Source organism: Oryza glaberrima, chromosome 3 (assembly GCF_000147395.1).
Source record: "Oryza glaberrima chromosome 3, OglaRS2, whole genome shotgun sequence".
In the NCBI taxonomy this organism is placed as follows: domain Eukaryota; kingdom Viridiplantae; phylum Streptophyta; class Magnoliopsida; order Poales; family Poaceae; genus Oryza; species Oryza glaberrima.
In genome coordinates, this window is record NC_068328.1 from 27932347 (window position 1) to 27956471 (window position 24125).

The window sequence follows — 24125 nt, forward strand, 5'->3', positions numbered from 1 at the left end:
TATTGTAGAGAGGTAGATTAATTACATCATATATAATTTATATTGTAATTTGCTTTAATTTTTTGGGGGTAATTATTTTGATGGCATATATATATGTACGTCTAAGTGCATGTGACCCTAAGATGTAAAAACGGCAAAGTTTTTTTTTTATCACAAGGATAATTTTGTGCCGACACACTTGCACCATCACACATATGCACCACATTACAATGCATGGTCCCGTGATCGTGTCACCTAACACGTCATCGTTGTGAAAGGCTAGACATTACTCAATTTATGTCATCACAAATTAACGGTTCAACAAATTGTCTCAATTTATGTCTGTGTTAAGGGGCTAACATAGGTTAGTCCGTAAGGTACCTGAAACTGTAGCCGGTGTTACAGTGCCATATTTATACTAAAAAGACTATGTGGTCCATATATGTTTCTACATTGTATAAAGAGTACAGTTGACAATACTGAAATATTGCTACAACTTTATTAGTCGGCTATTTCACAAAACTGCAATTATATATACCAAATAAACAACGTTATATCACAAAATTGCAACTTTACATCCCTGTGTGTACGACATGGGGGGAGGGATTTACACCATTATATATATGCATGTGTATGACAGGTGAGCCAAAAATTTGCCTGGCAAATAAAATTGTAGCTTTCTGGTAAAAATTGTCTAGAATGTCTAGCTAAAGCTGTACTAAACTAATAATTTTGACAAAATGGTTGCGGTTATCTAAAATTTACTCTTTTGTATAAATTAATCAAATGATTATCCGGTCCGTTGAAACAACTGATCATAACAGACGATCCATATGAATGATATTGAGTATAGCTGGTACTGCAAATGAACATGAAAGAGTATTATGAGAGAAAACTGATTGCGCAAGTTTTTTTTTTTTTTTGGTAGTGTGAGATAATGCAAGGTTCTCCATTAGGTCAACCTGTTTATTTGATAACTGCATCATACGCCGCACGGGTTCAGAAATGGATATTTATTGGGTAGACAAACTTGATAAGCATATTGAAGAGGTCTCCATGTGGAAGAAAAGGATAAAAAAGCCGGGGATACCGAAATAAGCACACGAACACAAATGACGGGTAAAAGCCGCCGGTGCCGGAGTGGAAGATGATGGTCGACAGGCAATGGATTTCAACTTACTCCGGAGTTATATGTTTGTAAATTAACTTTCCGTTTGTTAACTCGCGCATCCACTCGCATAAAAATACTGAACTGCACTGCATAATTACTGAATCTTGTGGATGTCGAATTGAAGCACCGCCGGAGACGATCGACAACCAGTACCGGCCATATATAATGCCGTCCAAGCTGGGGAAGCTACTAGCTAGATAGCTCTAAAAGCTATATATAGATCCAGCAAATAACGCATGGAATTAGGCCTTGTTTAGATCCCAGGAAAAAAAATTTCACCCTGTCACATCGAATGTTTGGACACATGCATGGAGTATTAAATATAAAAAAATAACTAATTACAAAGATTGCTTGTAAATTGCGAGATGAATCTTTCAAGCCTAATTGCTTCATGATCTGATAATGTAGTTCTACAGTAAACATTTGCTAATGATGGATTAATTAGACTTAATAAATTCGTCTCGCAGTTTTACAGACGGATTTTGTAATTTGTTTTGTTATTAGTCTACGTTTAATACTTTAAATGTGTGTCGGTATATTCGATGTGACACGTCAAAACTTTACACCCCTAAATCTAATGACAGCCCTAATCACTTATCAGGTCGATCGGCCGGCACAATGCGCGCAACCGCATGCATTACAGCGATCGATGATCAAATGATATTATTAACGGGTCGTCGACAAAGAGAAGATACATCCATGATCCATGTGGAGTAATTAACCAGCACTATGCATGGACAATTTATATACTGATGATAAGGGCAGCTGTGGCTTATATAAACTGATGATGCATCACCAGCTAGCTAGAAGCAAGCCGCAGATGATGCAGCTATAGCCTAGCATCGTCAATGCATGCCGTCTCTCTCTCACGCAGACGCAGCACGATGCCACGATCGATGTGAACGGTTGCGCGGCCTGGACGGGGAGGGGGCCCGGGCCCGGCGTGACGGAGACGGGAGACGATCTCGCGCGCGCGCGCGCGGCGATCGATCGATCACCTGATCGTCTCGGTCTCGCGGTCTCGGTCTAACAGCGAGCGATGCGTGCGTGCGTGCGTGCGGCAGCGGCTGCCACGCGCAGTGTCGCCACGCCTCTAGCTGTCGTAGGCGTAGGCGTAGGCGTAGGCATGCAGCAGCTGCGCGCGCGCGTCGACGTCGCGCCCGCCCACCGCGCGCGCTACGTGCGTGAGACGTCCCATCTCTGGCCGCGCGCGGGTTCCGCCGGGCAAGCGCCGCGCGCCGGTGCAGCGCGCGCACAAAACTGCAGGCAGGCAGTAACAACGTAGTACTGTTCCAAATTGTGCAGCCATGTATGGCCTTTAAATGTATGGCCTGTGTACACCAACCTATATAGCTTGTGTTGTTGGACATGCACTTGGAGTTGGACCCGACAGGCATTTCATTCTCGATCTCTCCCCGATCTGGTCAACTTGTTTTTAAACCGAGATCGATATGATTCTGATTCGCACCGTTAATGTATCCGCTCATGAATTGACTTCCCTTGCGATGGTCTCTAATACTAGGGCCCTGTTTATTTCCCACCCAAAAGCTTTTCACACTATTACATCGAATGTTTGGACAAATGCATGAGGTATTAAATATAGACAAAAAAAAAACCAATTACATATATTGCGTGTAAATTGCGGGACGAATCTTTTAAGCCTAATTGCGCCAAGATTTGGCAATGTGATGCTACAGTAAATATTTGCTAATAACGGATTAATTAGGCTTAATAAATTCGTCTCGCGGTTTACATGCGGAATCTGTAAATTGTTTTGTTATTAAAAAAGACTACGTTTAATACTTCAAATGTGTGTCCGTATATCCGATGTGACATGTAAAAACTTTTCACCCCTGAAACTAAACAGGGATGTCTAGCATGTACTGCTATGCACCAACTAGTTTGAATGATGTTAAGGCCTTCTTTGTTGGAGGATTAAAAAGGGAAAAAATTGTCTAAGCTTATAATTAAGAAAAGAAAGTGAGTATATAGCATAATAGAAGTAGGAAATCTATAGGTGAAATATTATTATGGGTAAATTGTATTAGCAGTCCATGAACCTGTCAGGTGGGTGCAATTTAGTATATGAACTTGTAAAATGCTCGTTTTAGTGCATGCACTTGTCTGATACTCCCTCCATCCACAAAAGTTACACATATTTCATATTTGAGTTTTTCCAAATAAGTTGTTCATATTTGTAGTCTTTATACATTTAAGACTTAAATGAAGAGATAAATTAAATGTTTTATTAGAATCCAAGGAGTCATCTAAATACTCATTGGTTGCATGCTTGCATTCACTCCTTGATTTTGTAACATCCAAGGTGATTTAATTTCTCCTTGGTCTTGGTGTCAAAAGTAATATGTGCAACTTTTATGAATGGAGGGAGTACATACAAACTAAGGCTAAAATGACACGACAAGACCGGTTTTTCTATGTTGAACATTATAAATTATAAATTAGCAGATGACGTGCGTGCACACAGTAGAAAGGTTATATTTATAAACTTATTTTTCACTTTATCTTTCTTTGTTTCTATCTCTTACATCATTGCTCGGTTTTTTATTTTCTATGCAATCATTATGCCTTATTATATGTTTATCCTTCTTAATTAAACACATATTTACATAGAGGTTAAATCAACAACAAAATCAATAAGATTAACCTTGCCGTGCGATTTTGACCTTATTCGCATGCACCAAACAAGTTTGTGCACCAAAACGAACGTTTTACAAATTCATGTATTAAATTGCACCCACCTGATAAGTTCGTGTACCGCTGATGAAATTTACTATATTATTATTGATGGATTACTTAATTATACTTCAAGACTCCTCATTGGGAGGCTCTCTTCCTGGAGTGAGTGTTCTCTGCAGTACTGCACAAGCAGTACTGACTGACATGTGGGCCCCACAGACCCTCGAGCCCACATGTCAGTGAGTAATACTGCATGTGCACTACTGCAGAGGATCTGAATTGCTCCTTCTCATAGAAGAAACATTATTAGTGGATTAAAGGTGGACAATTCACATTTTATAATTCAACGCTCCTCACGCGTGGAGAGCTCTCTCCGTCTCAGGCCTCCTTTGAAATGAAAGTATTGGCAAAAGTTTTTCTAGGATTAAACTTTAAGAAAATTTTCCTATAAAGTACTTTAATTTGGTTAATTAGTAGGAAAAGATAGAAAATATTCCATATAATTGCATCTCTGCGACCTAATTTCATAGGAGCAAGATATTATAACTCTTAGAATTCTTTTGGTTCAAAATTTCCCGTGGTGCAATCAAAGGGTTTCTCTTCTCATTTCTTATGCCTTTTCCCTATAAAATTAGAACAACGTGCCACTTCAGTTTCTACATTTTTTTCTATTCGGATATTTATTCTATCATGTGTTCCAAAGGGGCTCGTCAAAGGTGAGGAAGTAGACCACAAGGATGGACTATAGGAAGGATTGTTTGACATGATTCAAATTCAAACATTCAGCTTTGCACCGGTTAATTCAACTTAAAAATCTTAATGATTAATTCCTTTGGATTGTAGGAATTTTACAAGAATTTTATAGAAATTAGCTCAATTATTACGAAATCCTCCAAAATTGCTCTATTCCAAAGGAAACATAAGTTGATTAGAAAGAGTGGGTAATGTGCTTAATTAATTATACTTTCTCCAGCCGATCGGAAAAAAATGGGTATGTGTAGATTTGTCTTAACAACAAATAATATTATTGTACCATGAACTTCTTAAATTTTATAGACATATTGTAATACAAAATTGATGGTCAAATTTATAAAAGTTAAACAAATATTGTCCTAAACGTCAACAGCCTAATATATTTTGCTATGGTTGATAAACCGTTGAGAAATAAACGCAGCAACCCAAAATAATTCATATAGGTGTGTCCTTAGCTGTTGTTTAAAATGGTTGATAGCTCAGCAGGCAGAGAACTACCCGGAGCAAGCCACCCGCCTGTATTCGAGTCCTTAGCACATAAGGTTTCCTCACAATTTCCTTCCCTCTCAATAATTAATGCTAAGTCTCTTCTTGGTATCACACTTTTTTACCGTAACGATTTAAAAACCAATGCTGAAAATTAAACTAAAAAAAATACCCCTCAAAATCAACTTTAAATTAAGTTTTAGAATTTAAATTTTTCTTGTGAATAATAAGCCAAAACATAAAGGGTTAATTTGATCATGCAATTACAAAGATGTGCCAAATTAGAAAAAATATATTACTATTCGCAATATCAGTTGGGTACCACTCGCATTTTGTAAAATTGGATCTATACCATCACCGTCACGGTTTTCATATTCATATAGACCAAAATAATTGTGGACGTGGGACCCACACGTCAATTTCTTCTTATTCCTCCACCATCCCCTCTTCTCTTCCTTATCCACCTCGTTTGAGCTCAGCGTCGAATTCGGTGGGGAGCCCGGCCTTCCTCCTGGTGGTGGCGCGAGCTCCGCAGCAAGCGTCTCCCACCGCTGCCTGCACTCGCTAGCCACCCTCCCCCCGCGCCCTCCCTCACGACGTGGCGGCGACAAAGTAGGAGCCAGCGAGATTCTCCGCGAGGACGGCCCACTTTTGGAAGGCAGAGACGGAGTGGGACAACCCATCGTCGATCACCACGACCTTGGCCATGAGAGCGAGCGTCTTCACTGGAGTCCACTCCAACGTGCCCGCTAGAACGGGTGCGGCAGCTCGGCGCGACGCCTAGGCCTAGATGCAGCGGTGGGGGTGCTCGCAACATGGGGCGTGGGTCCACGGCAGCCGGGAGCGACAACACGGAGAACGGGGAGCACGACACCAACGGGGCCACCTTCGTGTTCTCCATCACCGCCCCAACCCAGCCTAACCAGACGACGGGTGTGGCGACGGTCCGTGAGAAGCTCTAAGGAGGAGAAGCGCGCGGCCCATTGACAGAGAAGGAGAGGAGAAGAAAAGAAGAGAAGGAAGGAGAGTGTGACAGAAAACATGACGGCAATGGTATGATCTAAATTTAGAAAATTTCGATGGCCCCAACTAATATCACGAATAGTAATATCATATTTTTTTTTTCTGTTTGGCACATTTTGAATGGATCAAATTAACCCAAACATAAACGATGAGAGGCTAAATATTTATGACAGAGGGAGTACTTTAACACATACTACTTCCTCGGGAAATACTCCGTAAAGCATTGCATGGACTATGCTTATCCAGCGATCCATGATGGCCACACCTCACCTCAAATCATCTGAAATCCTAATTGGCGAAGAGAAGGCTGAAGGCACTTCAATTTGACGTCTCTTCCTCGAGAGGCAACCCACAAGACATCACCCAACTGACAAAGCAGTTGCCTACAAATAAGTCACTTCAGGGTAGTCCTCGTAGGAGTATATGCCTGATCTCACTAGCTAGCCATGCATGCATCCCACTGAGGTTCAAGACGAGCAATTTGACCCACTAGTAGTCGTAGCCTCTTAATGCGAAAGGGACCGATTGACAGGGCAAAGACAACAGTGTGACAACGTGTGCAAGAGCAATCAACAGGGGATGAACAGAGATTCCCATGTTCTAAAAGCGTCACTATTCAGTAACAGGGCAACGCAGCCCGGCAAGGAAAGTAGAGGGGGCCGGGATCTAGCTAGGAGAGATTTTACCGCACTTCTCAAATCCAAATAACCACATTGGAAAATGTGAAGGTGTGTGTGATGCATCGGCGAGGTAGATAAGAGCAAGTACAATAGCAGAATATTAGCCAGCTATAAATATATTTTAATGAGATAAAAGATGAAAGAAGAGCAGTGGGCTATATATCTATAGCCAGCTACAGCACGGACTCCAAGACGCAATGTGTATATGACAGGTGGGACCATATATTAATAGTATAAGCAACTATTGTATGAATTGGCTATTAGATCGGCTATAGATGAATTGGAGTTAGTAGTGGGCTATACTATTAAATTTGCTCTGAGTGGATTATTTAGACCATTTAGAGCAAGGCTAATAATACAGTCCATTTGTTGGCTATAAGGTTTTTTTTTTTTTGCCTTCTCTCAGCCCACCTATATAATAGTTAGCTCTTTACAATTAATATAGGACTCATTTATCTTTCTCTCACAGAGTTTCTTGGTTCTTGTGTTCAAGCCGGCTGTAAGTTTACAACCTCCTTCTCCTCTCTCTCTCTCTCTCTCTCGTCTCCTCCACCTCAGCATTTAGTCGGATTACATCCTATTATTATACTTGCTCTTATCTATTCCCGATCTATTTCCTCCATCCGAAAAAAAAGTAACCTAGGAGGGGACACGGAGGGAGTACTCCTGATCCGTGTATATATAAATACAAACATTTCATTTAAAATTCGTTGATAAATATAAGCATTTTTGGTGACTATATATACTTGTTTCATTAATCATCAACCGGATTCACAAGCTTTATCAGTAGATTGGTGGCTTAGATGTGGGCTAAAATGAACATAATTTTACATTTTCAATTTTATTTTATGATAAGCTTTAGGGTTTTTTTTCACTTCGTTGGCTAGTTTTTTTTTCTCTAGAGAAATTCTACGCACTGATAAGCGACCATTTCTACAAATTGCCTTCACCGAATGTGAATTGTAGAAGTGTTTTCATCCGAGGAATATGAGAATTTGATGTCGTATGACTCAAATAGAAACACAAATTTTCAGCGAATATTAAAGAAAAAAGTTTCAAAAGTTAATTATTACAAGGCTATTTGTCTTTTTTTTTTAATTTTGCCACAATCATTAGGTTTCCATATATAGACATCGATATGTTAGTTCTTCCAACGAGACCATTTGTGGAGAATATGAGTACCGGGAACCAACATGACCTTCATATTTGACTAGGGATATGAGGTGGGCCAAATCCATATATTATGTAATATAGTATAATTCGGTCACAATATTGCCTTGTGTTCTATGGCAGGTCCTAGAGTCTCGATCAGATACTACCATATTGATTATGAAACCGATGCCATGTCCGGCTAGATTTTTCCTCTTTATTACACTGCCCCCAACCTATATAAGGTTAGCAGGGAACCCCTCAAAGGCACATGGGAACAATAGCGAGATAAGCACTATCAGATCATCATATCAATATACATCTAGCGAATACAATCCCTAAATAGAAATAGAGTATTACCTCTCATCGAGAGTGTCTGAATCTGTCTAAACCTTTGCCTTCCGCATGCATCCATTTTTAGATCTTGTGCACTACCCATTTATTTGGCAACCAATTATTTATGAGGATCTCACGGTAGTTTGGACATGTATACAATATGTTGAATTTAGTGCACCTAGCCAAAAGTACAGCGAAATAAAGGAGCGGTTGAACATAACCCAACCTACTTAAACTGAAACAAAACGATAAAATGGTCAAAACAAAAACTGTAAACTAGAGGACCTAGAGTAAAATGGGAGCACAATAAAAAAAAGTAAGCCTGAGAGAACTAATGCAGAGAAGCAGTTGATTCTTGGTTACCCACTCAGTAATTAAAACCGGAGGAAGTATCTTACCACCAAGGGTATATGAACTTGCAGGGTAAGCTTGCCTCTAGCAATCAATCAGTGATGTTGATCATGTGCTATGGGTATGATGTTGATCATGTGCTATGGCTAGCAAGATCGTTCTGTTGCACAGAAAAGGTTATAAACACGATTTCTCAGAGTGCCATGCGTCCATCATGAAGATGCTTATGAGTGACAACTGCAAACTTGGTGATAAGATGGCTTCTGTTGTGCACGGAGTAGGCCGCTTTGACTTGTCTAAAATGCTCTAGCAGGCTAGCAGCTGCCGACGCTGTAGTTGGATAGTGTACTTGGATAGGACCACCATAAGCCCACCGAGATCGAAGTGCGCAGACTTTGATGAGAGCTCTGCCGACCAAAGCAACCGGATGGCAATATGGCATACTCCGGCACATGTGGAGTACACTTTACAGTACATTCACATTTTAGGAGTACCTATCCTTACAATTCATAACGGCATGTCGTAAACCAATAAGAATAAATGAATAATCTTAACATATACTTCTTGCGTACCAAAATAAACCAACTTTAATAAAAAAAAATATGATATAACCTAACACAACTAATCTTAGACAGAATCTGATCAAGGTTGGTTTGTTTTTGAAACGGGGAAAGTATTTACCTGCTCAAGAATCAAGACCATATGCAATTATGCAGGACACTACCATAGCTTCAACGTATGCACAAAAGCAACCCTTCACAACCTGACAAGCCACATGGCCCCTCGCCGAGAGGACGAATTAATTGGATAACGTCAGCTCGATGAGATGTTTTGTTCTGTCGGACGCAATTGCAAGCAGGGCCCAAAAGATGGCTAACCGGGTAAACATGGGGAGGGAGATTTACATTTTTCTTTTCTTCTCTTCTCAACCAAAGAGCACTACAACACTCAAACAAGACAATATTCTTATTTACATTCAGACAATGCATAAACTTGAGAAGATGCTACACAATCTAACTGGAGCATCTATCGATCACCAAAAAAAAAAAAAAGTTAAAACCACCGATGACATACTTACAGTACATAATTGTAACCGGCAAAATGATCATCAACTACCTTTTCATGCTTTTGGTTAGACATGACATGCTTTATATTTTCTCCATATTCGGTAAACCTTTCTGAACTTGTGCAAACCTCAATCAGCTTAAAGTTGTGATTGAGACTACATGGCGCGACATTGCACAACCAACATGTACAAATTTGTAATGTTCATCTGAGTTAGCGAAGTTTAAACATCATATACGGGCATGCGTTCTTCAATGGGCACACGGCAGATTGGACATTTCTTGCACTTATCAGAACAAGTCCTATCACAGAACCATCAACAAAACTGTCAGTTCCAAATCAACATGTAAGAGCATCCAAAGTGGCTTAACAAGTGACTGGAAACATACTTGCATAATGTTCTGTGCCGGCAAGGAAGTAAGACCATGCATATCTCCCCCTCGTAGCAAATCCTACAAAGAACCTTCTCCTGAAATGGAAAAGGAAGTACTTAGTCAACAAAGGAAAAAGAGCCGGTCAGACAACCAACAGATCATCATCAGCGCTCTCTGCCTCTCTGGAAGTTTCAGTTAGTGCCATAGAGCTGTAGTGACTTAGGTTCTTAAATAAAACAACAGAAAAGGTTAAAATGAAATGAGTTTCTTAGAGTTGTATGGATGTCCCACTTGAACCCACAAACTTGATAATTCAATATTTCTCGGTACCTAAAATTGTAGTTTGCTAAAAGTTTCAAGGCTATATCACATAAGTCTCCTTAAACATGAACGACTCAGACATATGTGATCTTATTGTGTAAGCTGAGCGACCTAAATGGCATGTCCTCAAGTTAATGGACTCAATCATGTCTATAGGATGTATTGCACCAATTTATATAATGTAAAATGATGAAACTTCACAAGTCACAAGGAGATGGTACATTTTGAAGCCTTTCAAATTCCTGCTTGGTACATTTGGTAATTTCTGATTGCTCTCCCAAAGCTGCTTGAAGCCTCCATACCTGAAAGATAATAAGTAGGAAAATAGTTATATTATGATAAAATAGAGTGCACATAACATTAATAAGGTAAACAATAATAAAATGAAAAGAGAGAATGTAACCTCTTCTGCAAGATCCCTCTTAGGCATTTTCCTGACTACCTCAGGTGGATAGCCACAAAACGTGTTGTACCTTAAAACCAAAAGGCAACCAGGCAGGAAATCAGTATAGAAAGTGGATGTGGATGTGCAAAAAGAACTGTAAACATAGAGGAAATGAAACAACTTGACCAGCTTAATAGGATCTAAATTAACAATATGAACAGGCTGAAGTCAACTATCATGTACCCAGTAGATTCAGTATAGAATAACCGGGCTTGCTCTTCTTTGCTGCCTTCATCAATAGACCACCAACCAAGAAGCCTGTGTGATGCAAAGTAAGATAAGCCAACAAGAAAACAAACATATAGAGAAGTAGCTCATAATAGCTATCAAATATTACCTTGAACCACGATGAAGAAAAGCAAAGCAATCACGGACTTTTGATGAGATTGTAAGGTAATTAGGACTAACTGGTCCATTTCGTAATAGTAGAACAACCTTCTCCAACAATCTTGCTAGAGAGAAAAGGACACCAGCGCCTTGTAAAATAAACAGTGGGGAGAACAGTGCAAATATCGGAATATACTGAGCACTAGGAGGCGTACCCTGAAAAAACAAAAGCAAATGATGTTTTCAAGATTATTATTGATCCAGCTCATGATAAAAAGCCACTAACAAGCGTTGACCCCCTAGACGAACTCAGAAAATGGACAAAGTTCTTGTTTTGCATTTTTTCCAAATAGTGTTACTGTGTTCTGTTACATGACATAATTAAAAAACAATTCCTGGAAGCTCCCCAATCCCCATCCAATGTCTGTCTACAAGTGCATCTACCAGTTTATCAACCATATGTAACCCAATAGAAATATATAAATGACACGTACCTCCAAGCGCATACAAAGCAAAACTTGGAAAATCACCAGTGGTATTTTCATTACGTGACCTCCTATGTCAGGAAGACCACAGAGCCTCTCTTGTTCATGATCTTCTAGTGATGGGAGGAGAAGACCACTCTCCCAATCACGGTATCTAATTGCCGCTGATGATGAGCTAGCCTCCCCAGGATTAGGAGATTTATGAATCATGGGATTAAACCATCTAGTACAAACAAGAAATGCAAAACACTCCGCAATTCTGTACAAAAAAGAAGGTGCTGGATTATATTATAACAATCTCGTTAATAAAGAAAATTGCTATTGAGACTAGTCTCACCCATAATTTATAAACAAATCCCACCATCCCAAAGCACCAACATCACCTGTCATGCAATAATAATATCACAAAACATTTCAGAGTAGAGGAAAATTAGGCCGAAGAGAAATAAAAACCTGAATATTGTACAATCTAAGATAGTTTGCTGAACATGTTGTTCTTATCACATCGAACTAATAAATGATTTGATTTAAAAAGTAGCACTTAAAAGCTCATGGAGGAGGCAGACAAAGCAGCCCCTAGTAACTGGAACAACTCAGAACTTCGATGGATCCTGGTCGCTTGGGTAATCTTGAAGGACCAGATTTTCAATTGGGAAAGTAGGAACTGGATGCGGTGATTGCAGCAATCACCGCAGAGGCAAGACTCTGGATCGTTGCAGGAGCAAAGATGGCTCAATCTGTGGTCTAACATCGCTCTGGCACATAGGTCGCACAATTGTATCACGAGAATTAATCTTGTACTACTCATTAGGTAGTTGCCCAGCTATATGGAGCTAGGCAGGGGATGTAACATTCAAACTCCTTAATGCTACACAAGTCTTTTGCGTATACCAAAAAAAAAAAAAGAACTGTAATAGATCACCAAATTGAAAGTATCGTCAAAGAAAATCGACCACATGAAATGCATTAAGGAGTTTGATTCAGTGTGGAGAAGCTGACTTCGATTTTGTGTGGGAATTGGAAGATTACACTCTTTAGAGTGAGAAACCATGGAAAAATGTTGCATATATGCATGTGAATGGGAAAGCAGCTGGTGGGTCTTCACATCACGGGAACCCTAGGAATATCTTTTTGCTCTCTATCCAACATTGTATTGCTTATACTAAAGATAGTTTTAACTTGCACGAATTTATGCTTTAAACTGCCAAAAATAGAAACCCGGCCAGTTCAGGTGAAATCACCAGCCATTTCCAAATAGTAGAAAACTGCCTGGCTTTCAAAACCAAGCTGCTGAATGTAATGTTTCCAGATTATATGGTTAATTGACAATCTAATCTTGTTTTAGTAACTATTGTCTCATTTGCAACTACCTAATCACTCTTAGAAGAATGTCATTGTGACAACCACTCTAGTAAACAATGAAGCGACTTTTGAGAAAGCCATATCCTACCAACTATAGAGGCTTAGCAGACAAACAAACAATATTAGTCATGTGCAAGGAAGCAAACTTTTTAACTCTACAGTCTACAGTGCTTGAAAACACATAACAAATAGGACATGCCATAATGAAGGTCAAAAAACAAAAAGGAGATCCAGGAAACTTTACCAGACAGCTTCAAAAGTGTGAAGGTTGTAGCAGCTATAAGAAACACCATAGAAATTGCAACCCAAAAGTGCTGATAGCAAATAGAAGCCGTGTCATATAAGATGAAAAGAACAGTGTATAGTCCACACTATTCTAGTACACGGCAGTCAGCACAAGATAAGAAATATGATATCATAGATAACTTATAAAAGAGCCACACACAATGTTATTCATTCATAGACTTTACATCGGTGTGAAATATTACAATGTAAATCGGTACATTCTGCTGTGACAAATAGAGTATCAGATAGAATGAAATGATCAAACCATAATTCTATAAACACAAGCCCTGATCAAGGTTTAATTCTCTTAAACTTTGAACAGAATTTACTTCATTATGTAGTGAATATTTGTTCACTGTATATGTTTTGCTTTGTTAAACTTAATAAATCATCAACCCATATTAAGCTGGTACAAGCCCAACATATAGGCTCCATAATGTGAAAATACAGCATCGTCAATTGACAAGTTCATGAGATTCTACTTTCATCCTTGCAGCTGATTTATTCTTATCAATAAAATTATTCCAATCCAGTATTCCACTAAAAATGGACTGAAAAATAATGCATTTTGTTGCATGATATTCAGCTCTCTAATTTAGTTATCATCGTATTTAAAAGTTTCTAATATATTTTTATAACAAAATGGAAGATGATTTGGTAGAAGTATGGTTACTTATAGTAAATAAAAGTTAAGCTCAAATTGAAGCTAATGGAGATAATTTCTTAAAAAGAACCACTAGTTACTAGTACTTATACTCACAGGAAGTGTCTCCCAAATAGCTTCATCGCTCATACTTTCTTCATCTCCTGGCATTAAAGCTCTACACATTCTGAATAGTCAAACCAATGCAAGGAAAAAAAATAAAGGTTAACATCCAAATTAACTTTAGCGCTACTATTGTATTAACAACTAATATCTCTAGATATTTTTGGCCAAATTAAGGTTCATGATTTGGTCAGCACATATCTTTATGAATTGCATCCAATTTATGCGTTGCATACCAACAACAGTACTGATTGTGTGACAAGCTAAATTTTAACAATGATTCAATTTCATTAAACCAGACAAAAGCCATCGCTAAAACAATCGCAAACACACTTTTGCGACGATTTCGGAGGAATACCTTTGGTTGTGAAAAGTTTCACAAAACTAAATTACTGAAAATGCCAATGAGCCTGACAGGCTAGGTCCACTAGTCAGTGTTGCATGTGTAGGCTGTTTCTTTTTAACCAACACATGCATCAGAAACAGAAACAACCCGGATGAAATACTGATGACTGATGAGAGGGCCCAACCTATCAGACCTGTTTCTCTGATAGGAGTGTAGTTTTGCTGCACATTTTGCAACTAAAAAGTGTAGTTCTCCAAAATTGTGAATAAACATGTGTCTTTTGCGATAGTTTTGCAAATGGTAGTTCAGTATTGCGAAATTTACCTTTTAAAAACACCATTTGTAACTTTTGGATAGAATGCCACCATTTATTATTATGTAGCAAAAAAATGTTGTACGGAATAACAAAACTAAGAATAATATCAACAGTAGACTTGAGTATATTTGTAATTGAGATAATTCAACCTGCTATCAAATAAGCAATGATAAACAAGCACTTAGTGCTACCCTCTACATACCAAGTCGTCAAGTATAATGATAATTATTAATTTATTTTGCAACCAACAGAAACCATATGAGTATAATGATCATGATTAATTTATTTTGCAACCAACAGAAAGATATCATTGAACCTGACTAAGGCTGTGTTCGGCACCCCTTTTTCCAACCCATCTCCCTCGTTTTCCACGCGCACACTTTTCAAACTGTTAAACGGTGTGTTTTTTGCAAACAGTTTCTATACAAAAGTTGCTTAAAAAATCAAATTAATCTATTTTTGAAAAAAAAATAGCTAATACTTAATTAATTACGAGCTAATGGACCGCTCCGTTTTCCGCGCGTACTGTTCCGGTTGGGAACGTGGACTGGCGAACACAGCCTAAGCAGTGTGCAAAAATAAACAAAGAGGCAGTTGAGTAATTTCAGTATTCTTTCCAGCGGAGAAAAAGACAGACACCAAGAACCGGCCATTGAGAACAACAGAACACCAGATAATTGAATTCTTTTGGTTGCAAGAAATTTATAATCTAAAACGCGTTAGCTGCTCTTGAAGGTGCATACCATATTTGACAATAGGTCAGGTCGTCTTACTACAATCCCAGACGTAACCAAAAATAGGTTAGGGCATATTACGAGTTCATGGCACAGTTTATAAGTGCTAGCTGCTTAGTCAGAAAAACAATCTTGGAAAAAAAAAAAGTAGTTACATTCAGCACTTAAGACTTGCAGAATACATAAGCAGATAAAACAGTAAGGCACATACAATCGTGCCAATTGGTAGTGCGTTTGTGCATTTACTGATATAGTATTAAAGGCATGCAAAATAATTGTTCAGATTCATTACCTGAAATTGTCAACAAGAATAATCACTTCAAAGGCCAGAAGAGGAAGGAATACAATCTTCAAATCAACAGTAGGCTTACTTTTAACTGCGGAAGAACAAACAGAGAGAAGGGGTATAAGAGCCTCCAGGAAATTCGTGTATGGTCGCCAAAGCTTCTCTCATCTAGGTAACCTAAGAACCTACCTCTCAAACTTTCGAGATATATGCAAAGCAGCAGCTCAAACGCAATAAGCAACGGCGCTGCAACAATTGAATGGCAAGGAGCCCACTACATACAAATAGAAACCCATCAGATCAAAATGTGGGGTAAGCACGTGCATACTAACTAGAGAAATTGATACCAATTCTTACATGACGGCCATGAGGAAGCGAAGGGGCTGGCATTGAAAACCTTCCACGGGCAACAATGCCATGAAATAGCCATAGAGGGATGAATATAATCCTGCATGATGGAAATAGCAGAATTAGCATTCGGTATTAATACCTTCACTGCTACAGACAAAGCAGTCAACAATGTCTTCTGAATCTGCTACCATCATTATAGGAACAAGAGCGCTGGGTTACTCAAACAAATACATAACCAAATAAGAACGAGCTCTCAAAGTGCAGCCTTCAGTAGAACCAGGAACTGTGGCCCAGCATCAGCTAAAGACTAACCGAAGCACACCCTCTGCGTGAGCAAAATGCCTACATCAACTCATCAATGTCCAAACACAAGGACACGAAAGAGCTGAATCGTTCTGGTGGAGAAAATTAGTTCACCAGACCACCACAAGCAGGCGACGACTCTCAACCGCACGCAAAGGACTAGTCCGATTCCCCCCTCAGCCTGCATCTGCATCCGATGGAAACCCCCCCAAAAAAACCACTACGCCAGCCACTAATTCCACCCCCAACTCGCAATCTCGCGGGAACCACTAAGCCAGATCGAAGCGGAGGACCGTGGCGGCGGAGGACGGGGGAGGGTGCTAGCTAGGGTTTAGAGCAGGGAGCGTTACCACCAGGAGTAGGCTGTGCGGCCGTCGACCTTGAGCGCGAGGAGGAGCGTGAAGCAGAAGAGCGCCGCGTGCGCCGCCGCCGCCTGCGCCGTCTTCCCCACCCCCGCCCACGTCTGCGCCCGCCGCCGCTGCATCCCTCACCTCCTCACCGCGCCCCAAACCCCACTGGAAATTAATCTCTTCCGCTCCCGCGTCCGCCTCTCCCTCCTCCTTGGTCTTCTCCCCGCTGCGCCTGCGCCGAGCCGAGCCGCCGATGAAGGAGTGGGAGACAAAAGTGAGGCGACGAGGACGAAGGGTTCCTTCCTCTCTCTCTCTCTCTCTCTCTCCCCCCTCTTAGACTCTAGCCCTTTTCTTTAGTCTTTTGGCTGGAGATGGAGTGTGATTAGATGATTCTAAGTATCTATCCTTCCTTCTCTGCGTTGCGTTTTACTGTATTTTAGTCGTAAAACTTGTATGTTTCTCAGGCTGATGCTGGCTGGCTGGCTGCTCATGGGTTGGATTTGGATCTGATACGGATGGGGGGTGGAGGGGAGAAGCCGACGAGCCGGATATTTTTGTTGGCAGCCGTTTTGTTGGGTTTTTTTTGCCGCGGATTCGCTCGCTGTGCGCGTTGGTGGATCCGTCCCCGTTTCGGCGTCGCTTGCACGGCACACCCACCCGCACGGGGCGAGGGAGGAGGACGACCAGCCCAGCCGCGACGCGGTCTCGCTCTCGCTCTCGCACCCACGCGCCGGGGTGCAGCCGGTGTCCGCGGGTACGCGACGACGGGCGGTGGGTGGCGCCTGCCCGCACGCCAGGTTGATGAGCGGTTGGATGGGTGGATGGATCGCAGGATTGGGGTGGGGCCGTGCTTCCGGGGTCATTAACCTTGAGTGGGCAATCAAGCAATGGCTATTAAATACTCCCTCTGTTTAAAATAAATATAGTTTTGTACTGCCCATGTCTAGTCTAATGACTATTTGTTTTATTTAAAAAAAGTTTATGATCAATATTTTTATTGTTTTGAGATGATAAAACATAAATAGTACTTTATATGTGACTATAAATTATAAATTTTTCAAATAAGACGAACGGTCAAATGTTGGACACGGATACCCACGGCTGTACTTATTTTGGGATGGAGGTAGTACTCGCTAAGTGTTTTAATAGATAACACCATTAACTTTTTAATACATGTTTAACCATTCGTGTTGTTCAAAAATTTTGTGTAAATGCATAAGATATAAATTATGCTTAAAATACTTTTTAGTGATAAAAAACTCACAACAAAATAAATTGTAAACATATGCCTAAAAGTCAATAACATCATCTATTGAAAGAAGTAGTAACAGAGAATCTACTCTAAGTCATTAAGTTTGTCCAGTTCAATAATTTACCATTGTCATTATCTCTGTTTACAATATACCCATGATTTTACCAATTGTTTTACAATATACTATTCAGCTATGTTTTTTTTAGAAAAATATTCAAAATACCTTTAAAAACATATGAGGTTAACAATCGATTTATCTTATTAGAAGTTTGAAAAAAAAAATATGTGGCCTCCTTGGACAACACAGAAGTTTGTGTATAAGTTTCAAGTTTTTATATATTTACTTTTTATAAAACAATATTTTTATGTGGTATATGAGAGAGCAATTGCTTCCACAAAAGATAATAGCACAAAAATATGTTATGTAACGTATGAAAGATGATTCACATTAAAAACAAAAACATAAAAGGTATTTTATATAACATATACTCCCTCCGTTTTTTAATAGATGACGCCGTTGACTTTTTCTCACATGTTTGACCATTCGTCTTATTCAAAATTTTTATGCAAATGTATGAGATATAAATCACACTTACAGTACTATGAGTGATAAAACAACTCATAACAAAACAAATTATAATTACGTAAATTTTTTGAATAAGACGAATGGTCAAACATGTGAGAAAAAGTCAACGGCGTCATCTATTAAAGAACGGAGGTAGTATAAGATAAGTTATAATTTACAAAAAAAATAGAAATGGAAAAAAAAAACCTGAAACTTATATACAAACTTGTTATGCAAGGAGGCCACATTAAATTTTTCATATTTATTGGAAGAATCTAATAAGATAAATTAATTGTTACATAAGGGTGTTTTGGGTGTATTTGAGGAAAAGGTTCAGCCCAATGATATGTTCTAAAATAATTAATAAAGCCGTCGGTATATATTATAAAAAACAGGAATGCTATGTAATGGCATTATGTTCCCATCGCTTGGAACAGGATGCACTCAACTCCTCCACATCTGAGCTAAACAATGGATGCATAAGCTGTGGCGACGACAACGCCTAGGATAGAGGTGTTGTCGGAGCCAGTGGACTAGGCTGCGATAGTGGCGGGTGGTGGATGTGGGTTGCAAGGACGGTGCCCGTGACGGAGTTATCACCAGAGTGGTCATACCTAGAGTTGGAGTCAACAAATATGGGTTACCGCGGTGGTAACGGCAATAATTGGAACGAAATTGTCATTGTAGTGGTCGGACATAGAGTTAGAGCCAATGAACATGGGTTGCAGCGGCAGCCACGACGATAATTGGGATGGAGATGTCATCAAAGTAGTTGGACGCGGAGTCGAGGCTGGTGGACATGGGTTGCGCGGGACAGACGACCGTGATGGAGATGTTGCCAGAGTAGTTGTATGTGAGCCGCGGCGATGACAACCAGAACGGCGCTGTTGTTGGAGTACTTGGACTCGGGCCACGACAACGGTGGCCGGAACGGAGCTGTCGCCGGAGTGGTTGGACATGGAGTTGGAGCCGGTGGACGTGGGCTGCACGGGTACATCGCGTGCGCAGTGGTGCTTCTGGCGTCAACTCCATATGCTCCTCTCCACGTTCATGGCGACGAGCTCCAGCATGGGGTGTGGACGGCGAAGGACGACTGCCGCTAGCGACGAGCTCCGGCATGGGACGTGGACTATGAGCCCACCAGCAACGACGACTCGGTTCCTAACTCCTAATACCTAGTAGGAAACACTTACGAGTATCGTCACCTCGCAAGTACACATGATACGTGGTAGGAATCGTCTGATCCCGGTTAGGTATCACGATACCTAACTAGTATCATTTCGTTTAAATGGGATTCTATTGTATAGTTACCCCCATAGAAAAGTGTCATTTTGTAAATTATTAGGCTAGGACATGCACAATAGTATAAAATAGATTCTCTCGTTATTAAATAAATCAATTAGGAGCATCTCAATCTGGCGTAGTGGCACGGGATGATGATTAGTGAGAAGCGTGTGCGTCTCGGGTTCCTCGTTAAGAGTTGGGGTTTAAGGATTTATTTTCTGGCCGGATGTGGGTTCAGTTCACTTTTTAAAAAATTGGGAATATTGAGGTGTATACAGGCTCTGAAAGCTCTGCTCTATGTCACCGTGTACTATGTCACGGTCTCACGGAGGCTATATGTTATGTTGCAATGTTACTTCAATAAGTAACAACATTGCATTGGTTCGTTTTATTTGACGTCCTTTACATGTCCATTCATTTCAATTTTCCCTTACAATTACGAAGTTAACTTATCAAATCGCGTTGTGTTGACCGGCAGCTTCAGACGGACCCAAGCTACAGTGTCAGTCATCTTATTTACATTTCTGTTGTTGTTTCTTATTAATTCTTAGCATTGTGAGAGTGGTAATATAATAGCATTAGTTATGGCGTACGAATCTACTATGAAGATAGTGATAGCAAGCTTTCATCACAGGCTTATCTAGATAAGCTTCGATGGTTACTTAAGGAGCATCTACGCTTTATTTTAACAATACTTTGGCTCTCTCGTTCCTCCGTATTGTATGGGTTAAGAAGATAGGCTGAGTTCTTTTTTGAAAGTTCCCAACTTATCTCTCTTATTATCCACTTACATGCTTTCTAAACTAATAAATAGTATTTTATATATATATATATATATATATATATATATATATATATATATATTACTTTAAAAGATCTTATTAATTTATCTTTTTTTAAAAAATAAAAGTTAATTAATCATACACTAATGAGTTGCTCCATCTATGTGCACGAGAGATTAGCTCCAACCCTAAATAACAACACAGCCTTATGCAGTTTAGGATAGTTGGTATTTCCTTCGTTTTATATTATAAGATGATTTGATTTTTTTTCAAACTATTTTAAGTATGATTAAGTTTATAGGAAAAATATTAGCGATATCTACAACCCCAATTAGTTTTACTAAACCTTTTATATTATAATTGTTTTGTATTAAAACTATTTCTATGCTTTTTCATAAATTAATAGAACTTTAGTTAGGAAAAAAATCAAAAACGTTTTCTAGTATGAAAGGAAGGGAGGAGTACATGTGTGATGGGCAGGAGGAAGACGGTGTCCTATGGAATAGGCAAGATTTGCTACAGGACATCCAAAAAACGTGTAATTAGTTGGAAGACACCGCAAAAACGCTTATTTGCTATAGGGCACCACAAAAAACTGGTAATTAGCTGCTGGACACCCGCAAGATTATTTTATTATATCCGGAGAAATTGGAGAGAAAAACAACTGTGTAAGTACGATTTTACCCTTCAATTTTTTTCTTTTTCTTTTTTCACTATCCTCTCTACTCCTCCTTCCTTATTCTTCTCTCTCTCTCATTCTTTCTCTCTTTCTCTTTCCGAACCCGCTGATGACCGCGCTCCAGCTGACCACATTGGGCGCGACCGTGCCGCCGATCTGCTCCATCTGGGCGAGCACGTCCAATGCCTCGTCGCACAGCCCAGCTGTAGCGTAGCTGGTGATCAGGGTATTCCATGTCACGATGTTCTTCTCCGTCGCGTCCCTGAAAGCTTTCTTGGCGTTGTCCATCTCCCTGAGCTTGCCGTACATGCACACCAGCGAGTTGGTGATGAACACGTAGCCATGGATGACGCCCTTCATGACGCCGCAGCCGTGTGTCGCCTCCCCTTTGGCCAATGCAAGGTCGCCGGCATAAGGGCACGCCGAGAGCGCCACGGCCATGGACTCGGCGTTCCCCTCACAGCCGCTCCTATTCATTTCACCGAACAGTTGAAGAACATCAGCGCGAGGCGAGGTCCCCGCGGGAACGGCCGAGGTGGGCGCGGAGGAGGCGATTCCATGGGATGGCGCTGGTGATCGGAGGGTGGTGGTGGATCGGTTGGTCGCCGGCCACCGCCCCGCCGTGTCCGCACCACATGGCCGACCTCGCCTGGGCACCCATCCACACCGCCGCTGCGCTGCTCAGCCCGGGGACTTCGCCCTCGTCCGCCGCGTCGGCGCCGGGGCGCCTCGAAGGAGAACGCGGCGTCGCCACCGCATGTCCAGCCGCCGATTCAGGAAGACTTCCAGTCGAGTACCTGCACATAATAGGCCGTAGACATTGTGCGCCGCCCACTTGAGTTCCTCTCGGCCGTCGCCGCCTCGCCGCTGGCCTGCTGAACCTGTTGCCATCGCCGGCGTGTTCCGGCTGGTCGACGCGGCGCTGCGCAGGGAGAGAGAGAGGGGGGCTTACATTTGGGCTTACATATAGGATCCACGTTGGATTCATTTGAGCCAAGGGTAAACTTGTCTTTAATGATTGTTTCTCTCTTCAATTTCTCCGGATATAATAAAATAATTCCGCGGATGTCTAGCAGCTAATTACCAGTTTTTTATAGTGTCATATAGCAAATAAGCATTTTTGCGGTGTCTCCCAGCTAATTACACCTTTTTTAGATGTCTTGTAGCAAATTTTGCCTATGGAATATGGGAGAGGTTTATTATACAATTGAGTAACAACCAAACGACAAATCCTGCATGTGATCTACACTAGCGCTCACCCAGCATTAGTCCGGCATGAGTTTTGGCTGATTACCAAAACCACTAGCATAGAGAATCCTATTGTGTTTTATTATTATCTTTACCTTTATCGTAGCAGTAGAAAAAAGTATAGTACAATAATGTATGGTCAGATTAGCGTGGATATTTCACCTCATCTGACAATTGTAAACAATGAATAGGGATGAAATCAGACAAGAAAAATATTTGGTGTGATTTACCTCTAAATTTGGTGAAATAGGGATATGGTAAGGGTTTTTAATATCTGAAGATACGGGACTTGAACAGTTATTTGTTGGGTACATATTCAATACTGAATATGATACAAAATATTCGATATTTGGGAATAAATTCCGGGTTCAAATCATGTTGCGTACGAATATTACGCACATATATAGATGTACATGATTTTTAGTGAGACTAGTAATTCGCCAATGATCTTTGTCTTCAAACGCATGTGTGAGAACTTGTGTATAAGTGTGATATTGCGTGTATGGTGGTATGCGTGCGCATGTGTTCCTCATGTACTAATTGAGAAAATAATCAATAAGCACCTATTCAGACAGTAGACAGGCTTGAAAGATGGGCCATCTTCACATGACATCAGGCCCATCAGGACAAAACCTCCTTCTGGCGTCTATCGCCCTGCTGGCCTGCTGCTTGTGTGGCATGTTTTTTTTTTTTTTTTTTTTGCTAGGCCGCTGGCTACTGTTCGTGCACTGGTAGCTGCTACGGTGCTAGAAATAAGTACACCGAAGGTCCCTCAACTTGTGATCGAGTTAGAAAATCGTTCTCGAATCGTAAAACCGGATACATCGCATCCCTCAATTTATAAAATCAGTGCAAATTAGGTCTCTCGATGGTTTTGACTCCAGTTTTGTCCAATGTAACAACTGACTCAGCGTAGGACCCACGTGGGTCCCACATGTCAGCCTCTTCTTCCCCTTCCCTCTCCACCTCTCTACATCTCTCCTCTTCTTTTCTCTCACTGGCAACGCAGCCGGCGGGTGGGGAGGAGGCCGATGGGGGAGGCGGGAGTCCGACGGCGCGGCGACGACGGGTGACGCGGCGGCGGCGGCAACGACGCGGGAGCAGGAGGGCCTCCACCCACGCAGCCACCACCGTTGTCGCCGACCGCGCGGGCTCCAGATCCCGCCGCCATGGCTCCTTGATCTGGTCCGTCTCGCTACCATGGACCGCCGCCCGTGGCGACGGGATTTAGCGCCCGCACGTCGGCGGTGGTGTGGGGGAAGGCCCTCCTGCTCCCGCGTTTTCGTCGCCACCGGACTCCCGCCTCCCCCACCGGCCTCCTCCCCACCCGTCGGCTGTGCTGCTAGTGAGAGAAAAGAAGAGTAGAGAGGAAGAGAGCCAGAGAGGAGAGGGGAAGATGAGGCTGACATGCGGGACCCACGCTGAGTCAGCTTCCACATCGTATAAAACCGGAGTTAAAAACCACCGAGGGATCTAATATGCACTGATTTTGTAAGTTGAGGAATGCATTGTATCTGGTTTTACGATTTAAGGACGATTTTATAACTCGATGACAAGTTGAGAGACCCTCGGTG

General features: G+C 41.1%; 1 protein-coding gene across 1 annotated transcript; it reads right to left on the bottom strand.

The window, feature by feature from the left end:
• Positions 1-9499: 9499 nt before the first annotated feature.
• On the bottom strand, positions 9500-17253 carry LOC127767097 (uncharacterized). Its single transcript, XM_052292320.1, has 14 exons — positions 16742-17253; positions 16095-16185; positions 15927-16011; positions 15744-15828; positions 14050-14119; positions 13249-13318; positions 11980-12025; positions 11652-11901; positions 11168-11373; positions 11014-11088; positions 10789-10858; positions 10607-10687; positions 10080-10159; positions 9500-9992 (listed from the first exon to the last, which is right to left on the bottom strand). The coding sequence occupies exons 1-14, from the start codon at positions 16873-16875 to the stop codon at positions 9914-9916; spliced, it is 1422 nt and encodes a 473-aa protein (XP_052148280.1). The 5' UTR covers positions 16876-17253; the 3' UTR covers positions 9500-9913.
• Between the last annotated feature and the right edge of the window lie 6872 nt (positions 17254-24125).